Source organism: Carassius carassius, chromosome 40 (genome assembly GCF_963082965.1).
Source record: "Carassius carassius chromosome 40, fCarCar2.1, whole genome shotgun sequence".
Taxonomy (NCBI): domain Eukaryota; kingdom Metazoa; phylum Chordata; class Actinopteri; order Cypriniformes; family Cyprinidae; genus Carassius; species Carassius carassius.
In genome coordinates, this window is record NC_081794.1 from 7,053,561 (window position 1) to 7,070,441 (window position 16,881).

Here is a 16,881-nt window from a genome sequence, read left to right on the forward strand (position 1 = left end):
TTAGGACAAAAAAGGCAGTTTTATTGCGATTTTAAGTGACAAACAGCATAGTTTCCAATGGCTTTTTAAACAAAGAAATAATGAGCAATGAATTAAAAAAATTATTTAACGCTAATTGAAGGTGAACAGCTGTCTAACACAACACACACATTCTTAAACAAGTAGACTTTCAATTACACTGACGATGGAGGGAGGGAATCTAGCTTGCTAATATGATTCAAATCAATGCAAGGTTTCAAATCTGCTGCTAATATACTGAAAATGACCCACACATTGCAGACATATTGTAATAATGCAATAACAGATGCCAAATAGATTTCAAACATACAGTACTATACCACAGTTTGCAGATATACACTGGTCCATATGTTTACTTCACTCACTGTCATTCAGCAATATTATACTGCCATCATGTACATAGCAATCCCATCTTCAGACTTACTTCAAGAGGCAAGAAAAGAGGAATAAGGCAGCAATTACAGAAATGTCTTTCATTTTATTACCACTGTAATTATACAGCAGACTTAAAGACATACACATCTTGTTTAGTTCTTGCATGACGTTTGGCAGAGGAAGGATGTTTAGATGACTGAAATGTGAGTATTGAAAAAAATAAGTGATGATTATGTCAAAATACTAATACGCTTTCACAAATTTTCATTGTTTATTTTCTGGCTGTATGTGTCTGACCGGTTTTGTTTATATGTGTTCTGTAAGTACAGTATGTATGTTCCCATAAGAGATTTTAAATTGCAAGCGATGTGGGAAAGCTGTGTTGGGCTTTGATACATGAAGCTGTAGTGAAAACTGGTTTCAGGACTCAAGTCTGTCAGTGCATAGTCCACACTTTGCCTTCACTGGATATAACAACAAGTCAGGAGAAAGGTTTGACCAGCAAAGACATTCAAAGATTTCCGCATCTGAAGAGTTCTGACGGTAAATCTGTGAAAAAATATCTCTTGTCATAACTACTGAGGTCTAGCTATATCTTATCAATGATACTTTCATGAGAATTGGTGTAACAGGTATTACACAGGCTTTAGCCGAGCCATGGTATCTTTTGGATGTCTTAGCTGACTGTGCAGTTTCTCTCTGCTTGGTCTCATTTGGTGGTCCCTAGCTGGGGGTTAGAGCAGGACTGGGCTCTGCGCTGATGTTTACCAGGCACTCTGTCGACCTCAGGCTTGGCAGGGACTTACAGCTGGGTAAAGAGGACAGAGAACCACACAGACCTAACATAGAGGGAGTGTATTCTTTTTCTGAAAGGAAAACGGAAGAAATAGGGATTATTGTAAAACACCAATAATAGAAAAAAACGAAAAAATGACAAACTCAAAGGGATATTTAAAGGGGTCATATGATGCGACTTCAATTTTCCCTTTCTCTTTGGAGTGTTACAAGCTTTTGGTGCATAAAGAAGATCTTTAAAGTTGCAAAGACTAAAGTCTCAAATCCAAATAAATATTCTTTATCAAAGTTAAGACTCTGCCACGCCCCCCTGAAACAGCTCATTCAAACACGCCCCCACGTCTACATCACTATGTGGAAATATTTGCATAATGCTGAATGTTCGTGCAAAGAAAGAAGGCGTGGTTTCAGTAACCGCAGTTAGTGTTGAAGCAGTCATGTCAGGGAGATGCTGTGTGTATCTAGGAGAAAGCAAATGCACTTCATGTGTCCTTCCGAAATTAGATACATTTAGGAATGTTTAAGATTACTTACAACAGAACAGCAATGTATTTTATGGATGACCGTTTCGTGATCCTAGGAGAGGAGGTCATTCTGACTTTGCTACAACAATCTGGTGCTTCTGAATCAGCTACTGTAAGAACGTTTTGTTATTAAAGTATTTCCTATTGACTGTTCAAATGCAGAGTTTTGCGCATTGTGTGTTTGTGTGTGTGTGTGAGAGAGAGAAGAGAGAGAGAGACACAGTGGAGTCAGCTGTCTTAACCGTCTGTGGCTTGTGTACTGCAAACACATACAAGCTTCGTCACTGTGTCTGTCATGCCTCTTTGTTCCCCTTTCGGGCTTGAACTGATGGTAAATCTAAGGACATTATTAACTGTCTTTACATTTATTTTGAAAGATAAAGCTTACAATTATGAAAAGGGGCATTACATTTCCGACGAGTGTTTGCGATGTTCGGCCAATCAGAATGCACTGGGTCAGTTGGCCAATCAGAGCAGACTGCGCTTGTCGGAAGGAGGGACTTTGTAGAAAATTACACATTTCAGAGAGGCGGGGGATAGAGGACCTACAATAATGTACAGTATTTGAAAAATATATATATTTTTTTTTTTACATAACATTAAAGCATGTCAACATATTCTGTTACACCAAATACACAAAATAATGATTTTTTTAAAAGCATCATATGACCCCTTTAAAAAAAAGAAAACATAATTTACTCTCCTTCATGTTTTTTTTTTTTTGCAGAACATAAAAGAAGATCTTTTGAAGAATGTTGGTAACCAGATTATTTTGGTTAACACTGACCTCCATCATATGGACTAAAAAAAATGACATATATTTCTCAAAATGTCATCTGTTATGTTCCACATAGAAAAGGAACTCAAACAGGTTTGAAATGACATTCACGACACATAAGTAAATGGTCAAATATTAGTAAATTAAGCTATTTGTTTTCTTTGTTTGTTTGGTGAACTATTCCTTTAGAGTCAACATGAAACAGAAGCTGCAATTATCTTTTTTCTAATGTTATGTATGTAAGACTGAAATGGCTGTGGGCCATTGAGAATTGACTGGATCATTGGTGTGTTGTCATTTATTATTGCTGATAAGGAATAACTATAGTCCAGCCCTCACACCAGCGTACCGGAGTCATGAGAGAGGAGAAGAGGACTGCATCTACAATTGCATACTTCCCTATGGTAGGTCTAATATGGTCTGTCAGTTTCCTCGTGTCTAAATAATTCCTTCCAAAATAAGATGTAAGGAGGACCACACCTCATGCTGATAGTCAAAAGTCTGTTAACGTTAAGACTTTTGGGCAAACTTTAAAATGCTTCAAAAACTTGCTGTACCATCTAACAGCCATTAGTTCAATTGATCAGCCACCAAAACCAATTTGGACTAGACAGCTAAGTCAAAACAAAGCTACAGTACCACATACCAGATTTTAAGATGTACCTGCTGTGCACCAGGCTTTTAAATTCTGTTTCCTTTCCATCCTCTGAGAATCTGTGGTTAAACTTATATGTGGCTCCAGGCTGGGGAAACTACCCCTAAAAGACAACAACAGACCCAAAGGCATAAGTGTATCTTGCAGCTGAATTTGTGTCACATTCTAGATGCAATACAGACTAGATGCAATACAAAAGCCAGTTGTTGGGCTAATGCGTGGGATTTTGAGTAAACTGTTGGGCCACATAAAAGAGAGCCTCTCATCACCTGTGGTACAGTTTCCTGTCCTCCTGGTTGTTGTAGTTTTGGAGTGATGGCCATTGGCTAACAAGAGGGATTGACAAATCCTTAGAGAGTGGATGTGATTCGCCTGGAATCAGACTTGTCCTGGGATACAGTTAAAGACAAAAACATTGTATGTTCTTGGTGTGTAAGTGTATGTCACAGATTATTCGATACTGTCTTTGTCACAGTTTTTAGCAGCCAATACTATTAAAAATAGCAACACTTGGAAATGAATTCGAGATGATCACTAGAATGTTCTAAATGCAAAATGTAGTGCCAACCTGCATCTGTTACTGTAATGAGTTATTTCTACATATTCAGTTTACTGTATTTATTCTTATTTTATTACAAGTATGGGATTACATCATCCTTCACAACCCCTAAAATCATTTGTTTTCACACCATGAAACAATATGTCATATAATTAAATAATTAAAATATTTACAAATAAATCTTTAAAACAAACCATGTTTTTAGTTAAACATGATCAGAGTCGTCCTACTAGCAGTCATCCTATACTGTAGCATAGTTTTATTATTATGTTTCTTACACTGTATGTATGTATGTGTGTATAGTTTGTGTTTGTGTGTGATTAGTTTTTCCACTGTCTTGGCATTCATTGTGGACAACAGAGTAAGAATTTCCTTGCTCAGGGAAACTTGTTTTCCTCACTGGGTACATGACAATAAACGCTTTGAATCAGATATTTATATTTAAAAAGTAAGGAAATATCAAAGTTTTCTGTCACTCTGAATGTGCTCTTTCTAAACTTTAACTTATTCTGAATTCAGCAAGGCTCTGGTGAGATTTATAGTAGTATTAAAATTTTATTATTAAACATAAACAGTCAAGAAGTTTTGAATCACATTTTAGTTTGGGGACCAATTCTCACTATTAACTATGACTTCTGCCTCCATAAACTCCTAATTTGCAGCATATTAATAGTAAGGTTGTTGTTAGGGGTAGGGATATGGTCATGTAGAAAAACACATTGATATGTGTATTATAAGTACTCATAAACAGTATATGCTAGTAATATGCATGCTAATAAGCAACTAGTGAGAACTGGTCCTTAAAGGGGACATTGGATGCAAAATGAACTTTTACATGGTGTTTGAACATAAATGTGTCTTGGCAATGTGTGTACACAACCACCCTATAATGATAAAAATCCATTTTCTTTCCCCCACACAAATCATAAGCACTTTCTCAGAGCAAGCTATTCACAGATTCTGGTCAAACTGACATCACTTTTCAGAGGCCCCTCCCACGACTGTTATTGGTCACTGCTGTTTTAGCGTCGTTTGCCAACTATGTTCGCAAGTTCCGTCGTTACCAACGTAGTTCAACGATTTGGTGTTTCCCGAAACCATAGTTCAAACGAACATTCGCAAACTGCATTGCAAACTTGTGTCGTTGGAACGACAGCTCTTCACCTGCAGTTAGAAGCATAGTTCGTCGTTAGTTTGCTGTGTCGATGTTGTTGATTGCGCCGCACCTTTATTTTTATTACAAATGCAGTTTGAAAGTATATAGCAACGTGGCCCTCGCAATTTTTCTCCCTTCGAAGTGCCCTCTGAAAGCATTAATCATGCCGATTGGAACGCAGCCATTGTATTGTTTGTGCGAAGAAACGGTGAGTTTGTCGAGTGAGTTACCTTTGTAAAAACATTCCAAAATACATATTTGTCATATAACAATATTGGTAAAACAGTGTGTTAGAGGTTTTCACTTACATTAAATGTTAACACTCAATTCACAGTATTTTTATAGTAAATGATTGTACCAAAATAAAGTAACAAAAATGCATAAATAAGTGAGTGATTTTGTTGTTTTTACAGAATTATAAAATAGAATACTTTCTACAAATGTGTTTGTGTGTGAATGTACGTATATATATATATATATATATATATATATATATATATATATATATATATATATATATATATAGAAAGAGAGAGAGAGAGAGAGAGAGAGAGAGAGACACAGACAGACAGACAGACACACACAGTATAGACACTGTTTGCAAATATTGTGTGTGTGTGTGTGTGTGTGTGTGTGTTTAAGTGTTCATTTAATGCGTATCAGCAAATAAACCAAATACTTAACAGATGTTATGTCAGATTAAAGAAATGGTTTAAACTGCAATGGTGGCTGGATGCTGCACAGGTGACAGGAGGTGGGTGAAGAAGATATCCTCTGTCTCCCAGTAGCCAGCTATCACCAAAGCCATGCACCCTCTTCAGCCACCTGCAAACTGCAGAAGTGGCCGACACAAAAGAGTCATGTGTGCTTCCATCACCCATCCATCAGGCCATCACCCACCTCCTCCATACATTTCCAACAGCATAATAATGCAGTGTAGTCATTATTGACATTGGGATCAGAAAAGAGCACATTTTTAACTCTGTGTGTGTATATAATGTATTGAAGAACAAATGAATGATTCGTTATTACTCGACTCCTACATAACATAATTTCAAAAGCATAATTCGAGTCGAAGAAAAGAGAAACTAAAACCAAATAACTGAAGGCGGTGGTATGTGCTCATGGCTCCAGTCAGCCATTAGATCGAAGAAGAAGAAGGACGACGGCTCAAACCAATGTAGTTTGAACGAAGGATCAGCGACACAGATACCATGGTTTCGGTAAACAGTCGTGAGTAGTTTCGTTTCCATAACGATGCATCGTACAATGGTGGTTAATCAGCGAGTTACGTCATTGTACGGGAAACGCACACTTGAGCAATTGAGGTGTTTTGTTGTTGGATGTAATAATGAACATAGCAGTCGTCATTTACTCCTGACCAGGGTATGTGAGCGGAGCATGGAGTGGAGCGGTGTGATTTTGAATGAAGGGAGGAACAGATTTTTTAAAAGTCGGAACATTTCGGTTAAAAACAATAAGATAACAATAAGACAAACACAAACTGTCCATATAATCTAAAATGTTGCAGAATGCTGGAGGAGAATGAACTTACAGAGGTTTGACAGAGACGTGACAGTAAGCGGAAATTTGTGCGCGATAACAAATTCAACTCTTCATGCGATCTTGTATATCATGAGCGTGTGCCATAAAACGTACTGTAAATAACCAACAAATATATCACTCCGCCAGCGGCACTAACTTCAGCTGCAAACACTGCACTGCGAACAACGCAGCCGTTTCTTTCTCCACGAAGCTGCTTCGGATGATATTACACTGTATTGTGTGTTGTACACACACCAGGGAAATTAACTTTTTTGTCCACCGGCTGGGTGAAACAGTATGCTATTTTTATTTACCCACTACGGTGGCCTGTAGGTGAAGCGAGTTTACCCGCCACAACACAAAATAACCCGCATTTGGCTGGTGGCAGGGGCTAAAGGGACATTCACCGAAATGGGTCGCTGTGAACAGAGCTATTTTTGACAAGGTAAACTACCATTTAGGAATTTTTTATCAAAATTAATTTGACATGAACCAAGAGAAATTAACTAAGAGAAATGAACCAAGAGAAAACATTACCGTCTCCAGCCGCGAGAGGGCGCTCTATGCTGCTCAGTGCTCCTGTAGTCTACACTGAGCAGCACAGAGCGCCCTCTCGCGGCTGTAGATGGTAACAGTGCATGTTTTTGAATCAGACAGTTTTAATACATACTGAATAATTCATAGGGAAAATGGAAGAAGCAAAATGTTTCACCAACTGACCATGTCTGAACAGTTTAATCTAAAATAATTCCATAAACTTCCCATGTCTCAAGAATCAGTGGTGTGTGGGTGTATTTCTCTCACAGTTGTTCCTGCAGCTCCAGAATGATGTTCTCCAGTTCTCTCTTCTCTTTCTGGCTCTGCAGCTGCAGTTCTTCTAGTCCAGCTGTTAGTTTCTTATTCTCCATCTGCACATTCTTCAGCTGAGATTCCCGCAGCCTTACCAGCTCCTCAAGGTACCCCTGAACACAAATAATACAAATGCACTTCAGCACATGACATATTCATTAAAGAGTTACATAACCAGTAAAGAAAATCTTGTATTGTCCTGTATGTGTGTGTGTGTGTGTGTGTGTGTGTGTGTGTGTGTGTGTGTGTGTGCTAAACCTTTTGCGCATTGATGATCTTGAACCTCTGCTCCATCTTGCGGCACTTGTTCCTCCAGCTCTCCTCATCTGTGACCAGAGGGACGTACGGATGCTCAACACTGTCATCACTGTTACTGCTGTCCACGCTCTGACCGTCCTCATCATCACTCAGATAATCATAACTGAACCACACACACAACACAACATATCATTGCTTTGGAAACAGAGCAGCAGCAATTCTTGATTTTGGTCAATTTGACCAGCACTGACCAGGACCAAAGAATCATGAGTCATCAAAAAACTTGCTGAAACTGTCTGAACATTTACTAAATCAAAATATTGAGTGAATATTATATTTAATACATTTGAACCATTTTTGTGTATTTTTTATATAATAAAATAGTATTCATATTCCAATGTGATCAGATTTGATATCAGTTGACCGTTAACTACAATGCAGTATTAGCAGCAACAGAAAATATTTCTTTCTTTCAGAAAACCATATAAATATCGAGCATGCCATTAGTTTACAGTAGGACAGCACAATAATGGTTATAACTGACTCTCTACATTATAAAAAATGTCAAAGTATATAAAACAGAGGCTTCTCTCAAAAATCAATTGGAAGAATGGGAAGATAAATTAAGGGATTCAACTCATAATATCTGGCAACCACAATCATGTGGTAGCATGCTAACAACACAGGTTAAAGGAAATGTCAAATGAATACAACAATAACAATATGTGACACTGGACCACAAAATAATATATAATATATATATACTGTATATATATATATCTGAAAGCTGAATAAATATGCTTTCTATTGATGTATGTTTTATTAGGATCAGACAATATTTGAAAATCTGGAATCTGAGGGTGCAAAAAAAAATCGAAATACTGAGAAAATCACCTTTAAAGTTGTCCAAATGAATTCTTAGCAATGTATATTACCAATCAAAAATTCCGTTTTGACCTATTTATGGTAGGAAATTTACAAAATATCTTGTTGGAACATGATCTTTACTTAATATCCTAATGATTTTGTGCATAAAAGAAAAATCGATAATTTTGACCCATACAATGTTTTTTTGGCTATTGCTAAAAGTATACCCCAGTGACTTAAGACTTAGTGGTCCAGGGTCACATATGTTTAAAATTTGATTAATTATGCAGCACTAGAATAAAGAAATGTCTAAACATCAAAGCCCACACCATTCTCTAAAAGATCCTGTGTTATACTATAAGAAATGACTGTTACTCACCTCTGTGTAAATTTCAGATAAGGAGTGTAGTCAATAACAGCCTCAGACTTCCCATCCAGAGCCTCCCCTTTCAAACAGAAACTGACAACATTGCATAACATTATTCTTGAGTTCCAAAACCTGCATTAAAGTATCATATGCATTACATGAGTATGGTGTGCAGAGTTTCTGCTATTTAAAAACATTCCACATCAATCAATTATAAGGTTCCATTTCAGTTAGTTTTGAAACATAGCTTGTGTGCTATTACCCCTTCCATTACCCTTCTCTTACCTAAAATCAATCGCTCCAAGTCCAATGAGCATTCCTGTCAAAACAGTTGCTTCTTCTCGCAAAATTATGGCACCTTCATCATAGAACCGCCTGTAGACAAACACACACATGCAATACATGAACACAGTTACATTATATAAACGCACCATTTTATGTATTCGATAGTGCAGTAGTGTAATGGCTGTCTCAATTGTTATGCTTACACTGGATATGTGCATTGATGACTGCGTATGACTGCATAAAAGGAACATATTGGTAGTTTGATTAATATTAAGTTTTTTCTCTTTCAGTCTGACCTGGTGGTACGGCTATCTCGCAAAGCTGTGGCGATGTATTCAGACAGCCGTTTCTCCATCAGTGCAACCCGTAGCCATGCTCTGCCCTAGAGACAGCAAGGCAAGCTTCATCATACGAACCATATCAAACATCTATATGCATTTACTGCAGAGAAACATTAAAGAATATTTGTAAATAATGAGAATAAAACATTATAAATAAAACACCAAAATCATATTTTTTGAAGAAACAATTTTAGAATTCACCAAAATGAAAATTTCCAAAAACAATCATATTTTGGTATTTCATGGCAATGATTCATTTTTATCGCAGTTCTGCATGTTACATTATGTTTTTGTATGTACATCATGCTCTTTTATCCCAAACATCAAATAAATAATTAAATGAATTGATTCCTAAAAAGTATTCCACCCAAAAAAAAAAAAAAAAATCCATTCAAAAGTTGATTCTGTCATTATTTATTCACATTCATGTCATTTCATTTCTGTAAAAAAAAAAAAAAAAAAAAAAGATATTAAAGATATTTATAGTAAGAATATTTTGAAGATAGTTGGTAACCTAACTGTTTTTGTAAAGCTGACTTAAAATATGTGGGCAAAATTTTTTTTATATATATATATATATCCATTGAGACATTTCTTAGTATATCTCCTTTCATTTTCCACAGCAAAAAAAAAAAGAAGACAGAAACAGAAAAGAAAGTCGTTCAAATTTGGAACAAAATGTAAATGAAGACAGATTTTTCATTTTTTAGTGAACTATGAACCTTACTGAATGTATTACAATATACTTGTATCTTACCATAACTGTGGCACAAAAATGTACAATGGATTTTTTGTTTGTGTATTAAATCAAGGCTTGAATGATTATGGTCTTATTTACCCGTTCTACTTTAACTAGGTACAGATATTTGTGTTCCCACCTTTGCTCGTGAGGAGGTGATGTTCTCCATGTTCTCAATGCTGCTTATGCAGTTATTGGGCACTTTACTGCAGGCCATTCGGATGAAGTCCCAAAAACTGCGCTGACCATCAAACCAGCTGCCAGAGCCTGCAAAAGACATGATGTGGGAGATGGCCTTCATTTATATCACTGGCTTAAATATGTTCCTAATGTTCTTCTACAGTTAAAATGCAATACTTTCTTACCTTTAAAGCGGTGGCTGAGGATGTGTTCCAGAATAGCAGCAAAGTTAATGAACTCCTCAGACGAGTCATCGATGGGCTCTGCTGTGTACTTCTCTAGCAGTGTCTTCACTGAAAACCTGCCATACAAACACAAACAATACAATCTACTTCAGTATAGACAAAATACCTGGTTTCCATTTTGCTTCAATACCTAGAGAACACCACTGATTCCATATTATTTTATTTCTCTACTTGTTTTTCCAGTTGATTTCATCTGTATCCAAGAAAGTGTCTTTATATTTCAATAAGTTTAACTCTATATTGTATGTATTGTGGACCATGACTGAAATTTCAAGTGAAAAGAAGTACACTTTAGCATACTTCTAAAAAGTAATATTTTTTTATATATATATTTTCAGACACTTGGCATGTTATTTACAATTGAGTTTTGCAAAAAATTATATTAGTTGAACTTAAGTATGTTTTTGACCCAATTAACTAGAACTTATATCATTATTGTCTTTGAAATATAGTACTGTTGTGTTTAATGTCATATCTATTGAAACTTGACTTATATTTGTAATGACATATTTGTATGATGAAGTTGCAATTTGGTACATTAAAAACATATTAACTTTAAATGTACTATCAAATAACATAACATATAATAACATGTGCTTTAGTATGTTAGATAGCTAATAATAAAGATTATTAAAACATAATTTAAAATGTAAACTTTTAATTTGACATTGTGAACTATATAAAAGTGTACTTAAACCTGCTAAGAAACATGATCATGAAAACGCACTCTCTTTAAGTGCATTTAAGTGGCCATTATTTTGTATTATTATATCTTCTGCAAGTTCACTACAAGTCCACAGTCAATACAAATGCACTTCCTTTTCACAAGGGATAATAAAAAATAAAAAAAGAGCATGGTTTCACAAGGTAATCTATAGGTAAAAAATTACCCCAATCAACATCAAAGAGAATTTCTTTACATTTGTCAATGCATTTAACAAAATCTATTTCAGATACAAAGATAAGATATCAATTCTTTTAATACACTAAGTCTACTCATTAAAATCTGTTGCTAGAAGCACTAATCTGGATCAATGCACTAACTGAATCGTTCTGATAAATATCTAAACCATTTTCTACTTACTGTACTTACTTAATCCTTAGAAAAATCATGAATATAACTGCTTCCAACTGAGTGAGATGCATTACAGTACGTAATGTTTTATATATGAATTTTAATGTATAACTGTATTACACAACATGATATTATTTTGTCATGCTATTAACATAATAATTATCTTTAAAAATATTTTGTAGGACCCAATGTCACCTTTCTTGCTATAAATGTGTTTAGAAAAAATATATCAAATGGGGCTTCTTAGAATAAAATCTGGATTACGTAATGTACCACATTTTTGAAAGGGAGTTCCACCTGGATTTACCCTGGGTTTGTGAAGCACCTAATATTGGGAAAAATGAAGTAATTAGAGGGAACAAATTTCATCGACATAAATTTCATAAGAGTTACTTCACCTAAGCATGTAATTGTTACAATTACAAAAATTAGTTACTACTTCTTTATAAACATGATGGTTCTTTTAAAGGGGCCATGAACCACCTCTTCTTAACTAATAGTGATCATGTAATAAAAACAGTTACACTTGTGTGTTGTGACATTACTGTTGGACCCAATATAGTCAGCGCAGCATTGTCTTTTAGTTTCTGACTTTTTATCTTCAGACCCATCTTTATCGTTTAGTTTCTGTGTAGACCTGAGCGTTCGCCTCTCTCGTAAACACTACATCAGAGGTTCTCAACCTTTTTTACTCCGAGGCCCCCCTACTCTCTGAATCAATACCACAAGCCCAACCCCCGCACACACACATCATGTTCTATACACAAAAACCATTGCATTCTCGTGTTACTACTTTTCAATTCCATTTAAGTATTCAAGAAAATTAAATACAAGATAGATTTAAATATTCAGTGTTCTTTTTGCATACTTAAAAAATGTCACTGCAGGCATTCATTAACTTAAAAGTACTTAAAAGTACCTAAAGCTCAAGTATAAAGTAACTAACAAATAAGCACAAGTCAACCTGCCATACCAAATAAGACCACAGGGAGGTGCCAAAGGACTGCATATAAACTATTATATGGCCCTATTCAGAATCACTAAACACACCAAAATACAAATGAAAAATGGAAACATTCTGCATGTGTGGAGACTCAGCAATCTGAAGGCGGCTCAACGTTATTAGTGAACAGTGATGAAAAAGTTGTCAGAACAAACGATTGTGTCTGTGTTTGGACTGGAATGTCTGATGCCCATACGTACATAAACACCACTGGAACCAAAACATGCCTGTTTGGTGAGCATCGGTTATAAAACACTCGCTGTACATTACTTTTACAACTACATCAGTATAACGAACTGTGTTCAAGCAGAAACATGATGTTTTAGCGATCAGTGCCCCGAGATAGCAAATAACGTTGCACGGTTTGGTTGCGCATCAAAAATAACAGATAAACACGCCTACGTACTGTATGTCTCTTATATATCACTGTAATCGTCTTTACCTTGATTACAATTGTCATCTATCAAAACATTACCAGCATGACATTGGGCTGATTTATCCAGCTGAGAGCTTTAGTTTGCATATCACATGCTCATACAGTGGTCAGGTGTTTTGATGACCTCTTATATGTCAAAAGACAATTTTGGTTTCTCAGTTCATGACCCCTTTAATTCCAATTAACATATTATAAACAATTAAAATATATATTTTTCTTATTTCTTTGTTTAAATACGGAGTGCTAAATTCTAATCTTCTGTTTATGGTCATAGGAATGCTTGAACATAATCCAGTGTCTGAAATACACTGGACAGGTGACATCCAAACATAATCATATTGAATTAATAATATTTAATGTATTCTGTTGCCATTTTAGAAAGAAGATATACTGTACCATTTACAGTGTCCATGCAAAACTACAGTACACATAATATAATTTCATTTAACACATAATATGGCATAGTCAAACATGGAGCAATGTTATTCCTGCCAATACCAAACCAGCAGTGACTTCACCATCACAACAATGAGTCTTTCAGTACAGCCCTCCACTGGAGTACAATAGGCAGAGTATGGCATGACAGCCAGAAGCTGGAGAGAAAAACCTTGGTCAAACATTATTAGGTGCCTTAACTACCACTTATATCACAAAAAAAGAGTACTTGTGTAGGCTACATATTGTACTGAAAAGTCTTTGCTGCTATTGTATTACAGTGTAAATATATGTGTAACTACAGAAATAAAATTACAAATTTGAATTGCTTTCATGTATTTAAATTTCCTCAGTATTTTAATAATAAGTATTACTTTTATATTTGGATCATTGCTAGTCCTGTTCTCTGTAGAGCACAGGAGGCCCTCACGGGAGGCAGCAACATCATCCGGGGAACGAAGACACATCACAGCGCGTCAAATATACGGTTTCAAAAACAATTTGTGTACACACATTTGTTAAAACACCCAAGTAAGAATGCTTTTACACACACACACACACACACACACAACGAAGTGAACAAAACTAATGATCTTTAGCGATCCGTTATTTACGATGTATGTCAGCCACAGACCTGACGAACTCCGAATCTACAGATTTCTGTAAGATGATGGTGAAAACGTCACATTTGTTTTCAGCGAGGCTCTTCATACAGTGCACACGTTCCGCGTTTCCTAAATGAAATAAAATAGCAAATGATATTTTCGGACGCATCCCTGTTTACGACTCCGCTGAAGGCCATAAACATTAATATGGAATGATACGTAACGATAACGTTATGTGGCTTCTGAAGGCTTCTCACTCACCTACAAACCGTGATGAGGTTTTTTCTCTCCACGGCGATGCTCCTGGAGAAGCCTTTCTTGGACTGTGCACCCATAGCCATAGCGGACTGCATGAAACTGTGCTCCATCCCACTGGACCCCTCCCTTACGCCACAAATACACACACAACCGCATTCAGAGACGAGGTACGACAGGTGAAGATAGTTCAATTGAAAACGCCATTCTCCACTGTTATGTTACAGTGCAGATGAACTGAGGCTTTCTCCTTGAGCGCTGTTAAAGAGACACTGATGGCGACCGTCTGCACCCCTCCTCTATACTGACCTCAGCATTCACCGGGTCAGCTTCAGGATGGTTCACGTTTCTTTCAACTCCCAGCCCTTCATGTGGAACAACTATGAGGTCAAATTAATAAGATTAGTTACGTGGAAATGTTATTCCAGGTGGGTGAGATGCGCATGAAGGACGCACAGACCTTTCCAGTGCCGCTGGGAACGCAGTGAAGCAAAGCGGCCGCTAGAGGGCTTCAGTCAATAGGTTCTGAAACCCTGCTACTATTATGCTGCTTGTTTGGTATCTAGCTTTCTTTCTTTCTTTCTTTCTTTCTTTCTTTCTTTCTTTCTTTCTTTCTTTATATAACAAGAAGAGTAACATAACATACACTCACCTAAAGGATTATTAGGAACACCTGTTCAATTTCTCATTAATGTAATTATCTAATCAACCAATCACATGGCAGTTGCTTCAATGCATTTAGGGGTGTGGTCCTGGTCAAGACAATCTCCTGAAGTCCAAACTGAATGTCAGAATGGGAAAGAAAGCTGATTTAAGCAATTTTGAGCGTGGCATGGTTGTTGGTGCCAGACGGGCCAGTGTGAGTATTTCACAATCTGCTCAGTTACTGGGATTTTCACACACAACCATTTCTAGGGTTTACAAAGAATAGTGTGAAAAGGAAAAAACATCCAGTATGCGGCAGTCCTGTGGGCGAAAATGCCTTGTTGATTCTAGAGGTCAGAGGAGAATGGGCCGATTCAAGCTGATAGAAGAGTAACTTTGACTGAAATAACCACTCGTTACAACCGAGGTATGCAGCAAAGCATTTTTGAAGCCACAATACGCACAACCTTGATGCGGATTGGGTACAACAGCAGAAGACCCCACAGGGTACCACTCATCTCCACTACAAATAGGAAAAAGAGGCTACAATTTGCACGAGCTCACCAAAATTGGACAGTTGAAGACTGGAAAAATGTTGCCTGGTCTGATGAGTCTGGATTTCTGTTGAGTCATTCAGATGGTAGAGTCAGAATTTGGCGTAAACAGAATGAGAACATGGATCCATCATGCCTTGTTACCACTGTGCAGGCTGCTGGTGGTAGTGTAATGGTGTGGAGGATGTTTTCTTGGCACACTTTAGACCCTTTAGTGCCAATTGGGCATCGTTTAAATGCCACGGCCTACCTGAGCATTGTTTCTGACCATGTCCATCCCTTTATGACCATCAGGAACCCATCCTCTGTTGGCTACTTCCAGCAGGATAATGCACCATGTCACAAAGCTCGAATAATTTCTAATTGGTTTCTTGAACATGACAATAAGTTCACTGTACTGAAATGGCCCCCACAGTCACCAGATCTCAACCCAATAGAGCATCTTTGGGATGTGGTGGAACGGGAGCTTCGTGCCCTGGATGTGCATCCCACAAATCTCCATCAACTGCAAGATGCTATCCTATCAATATGGGCCAACATTTCTAAAGAATGCTTTCAGCACCTTGTTGAATAAATGCCACATAGAATTAAGGCAGTTCTGAAGGTGAAAGGGGGTCAAACACAGTATTAGTATGGTGTTCCTAATAATCCTTTAGGTGAGTGTACATGTATAGAGGATCACAGTGTATTCAACTATTATCACATACATTAATAAAAGCATAAGGAACCAACAGAAATAATAAATAAATAAATAAATAAATAATTTCCTTTTTGCTCTTTTATTACTTAGATATTTTACACCTTACTGTATAGCTTAAGTTCATTTTTAAATAATGTAATGTTAGGTTTGTTATTAATCCATTTTTGTTTGTGTTTATGGTCCAAACTCTTATTTTTATACAACAAAAATACATCTTTACCAGAAAGTCTTAATTTTGTAGCTAAATTTATATATTAGATATTCAATATCTATGGAAGCCTGTTTCCACCACTGTAAAAAAAAATTATTTAATGCAACTTTTTATCTCACAACTTTTTTCCCAGAATTATGAGATATAAACTCAGAATTGAGATATAAAAGTCAGAGTTGTGAGTTGTAAAGTCACAATTAAGAAATAGTCAGAATTCCGATATATAAAGTCACAATATAATGACCATCATGCCATCAAAGATGTAGATGAGTTTGTTTCTTCATCAAAACAGATTTGGAGAAATTTACATCTCTTTCTCATCAATGAATTCTCTGCAGTGAATGGGTGCTGTCAGAATGAGAGTTCAAACAGATGGCAAAAACATCACAATAATTCACAAGTAATCCATATGACTCAAATCCATCA

The 16,881-nt window shown here is 36.5% G+C and overlaps 1 protein-coding gene across 1 annotated transcript; it reads right to left on the reverse strand.

Moving 5' to 3' along the window:
* Positions 1 to 14,861, reverse strand: LOC132122047 (RUN domain-containing protein 3A-like). The gene is made up of 12 exons (XM_059531906.1): positions 14,655 to 14,861; positions 14,352 to 14,474; positions 10,477 to 10,592; positions 10,251 to 10,378; positions 9,328 to 9,413; positions 9,032 to 9,121; positions 8,759 to 8,839; positions 7,513 to 7,675; positions 7,210 to 7,367; positions 3,415 to 3,534; positions 3,154 to 3,248; positions 1 to 1,259 (listed from the first exon to the last, which is right to left on the reverse strand). Exons 1-12 carry the CDS (start codon positions 14,660 to 14,662, stop codon positions 1,117 to 1,119), a joined length of 1,311 nt encoding a protein of 436 aa, XP_059387889.1. The 5' UTR covers positions 14,663 to 14,861; the 3' UTR covers positions 1 to 1,116.
* Between the last annotated feature and the right edge of the window lie 2,020 nt (positions 14,862 to 16,881).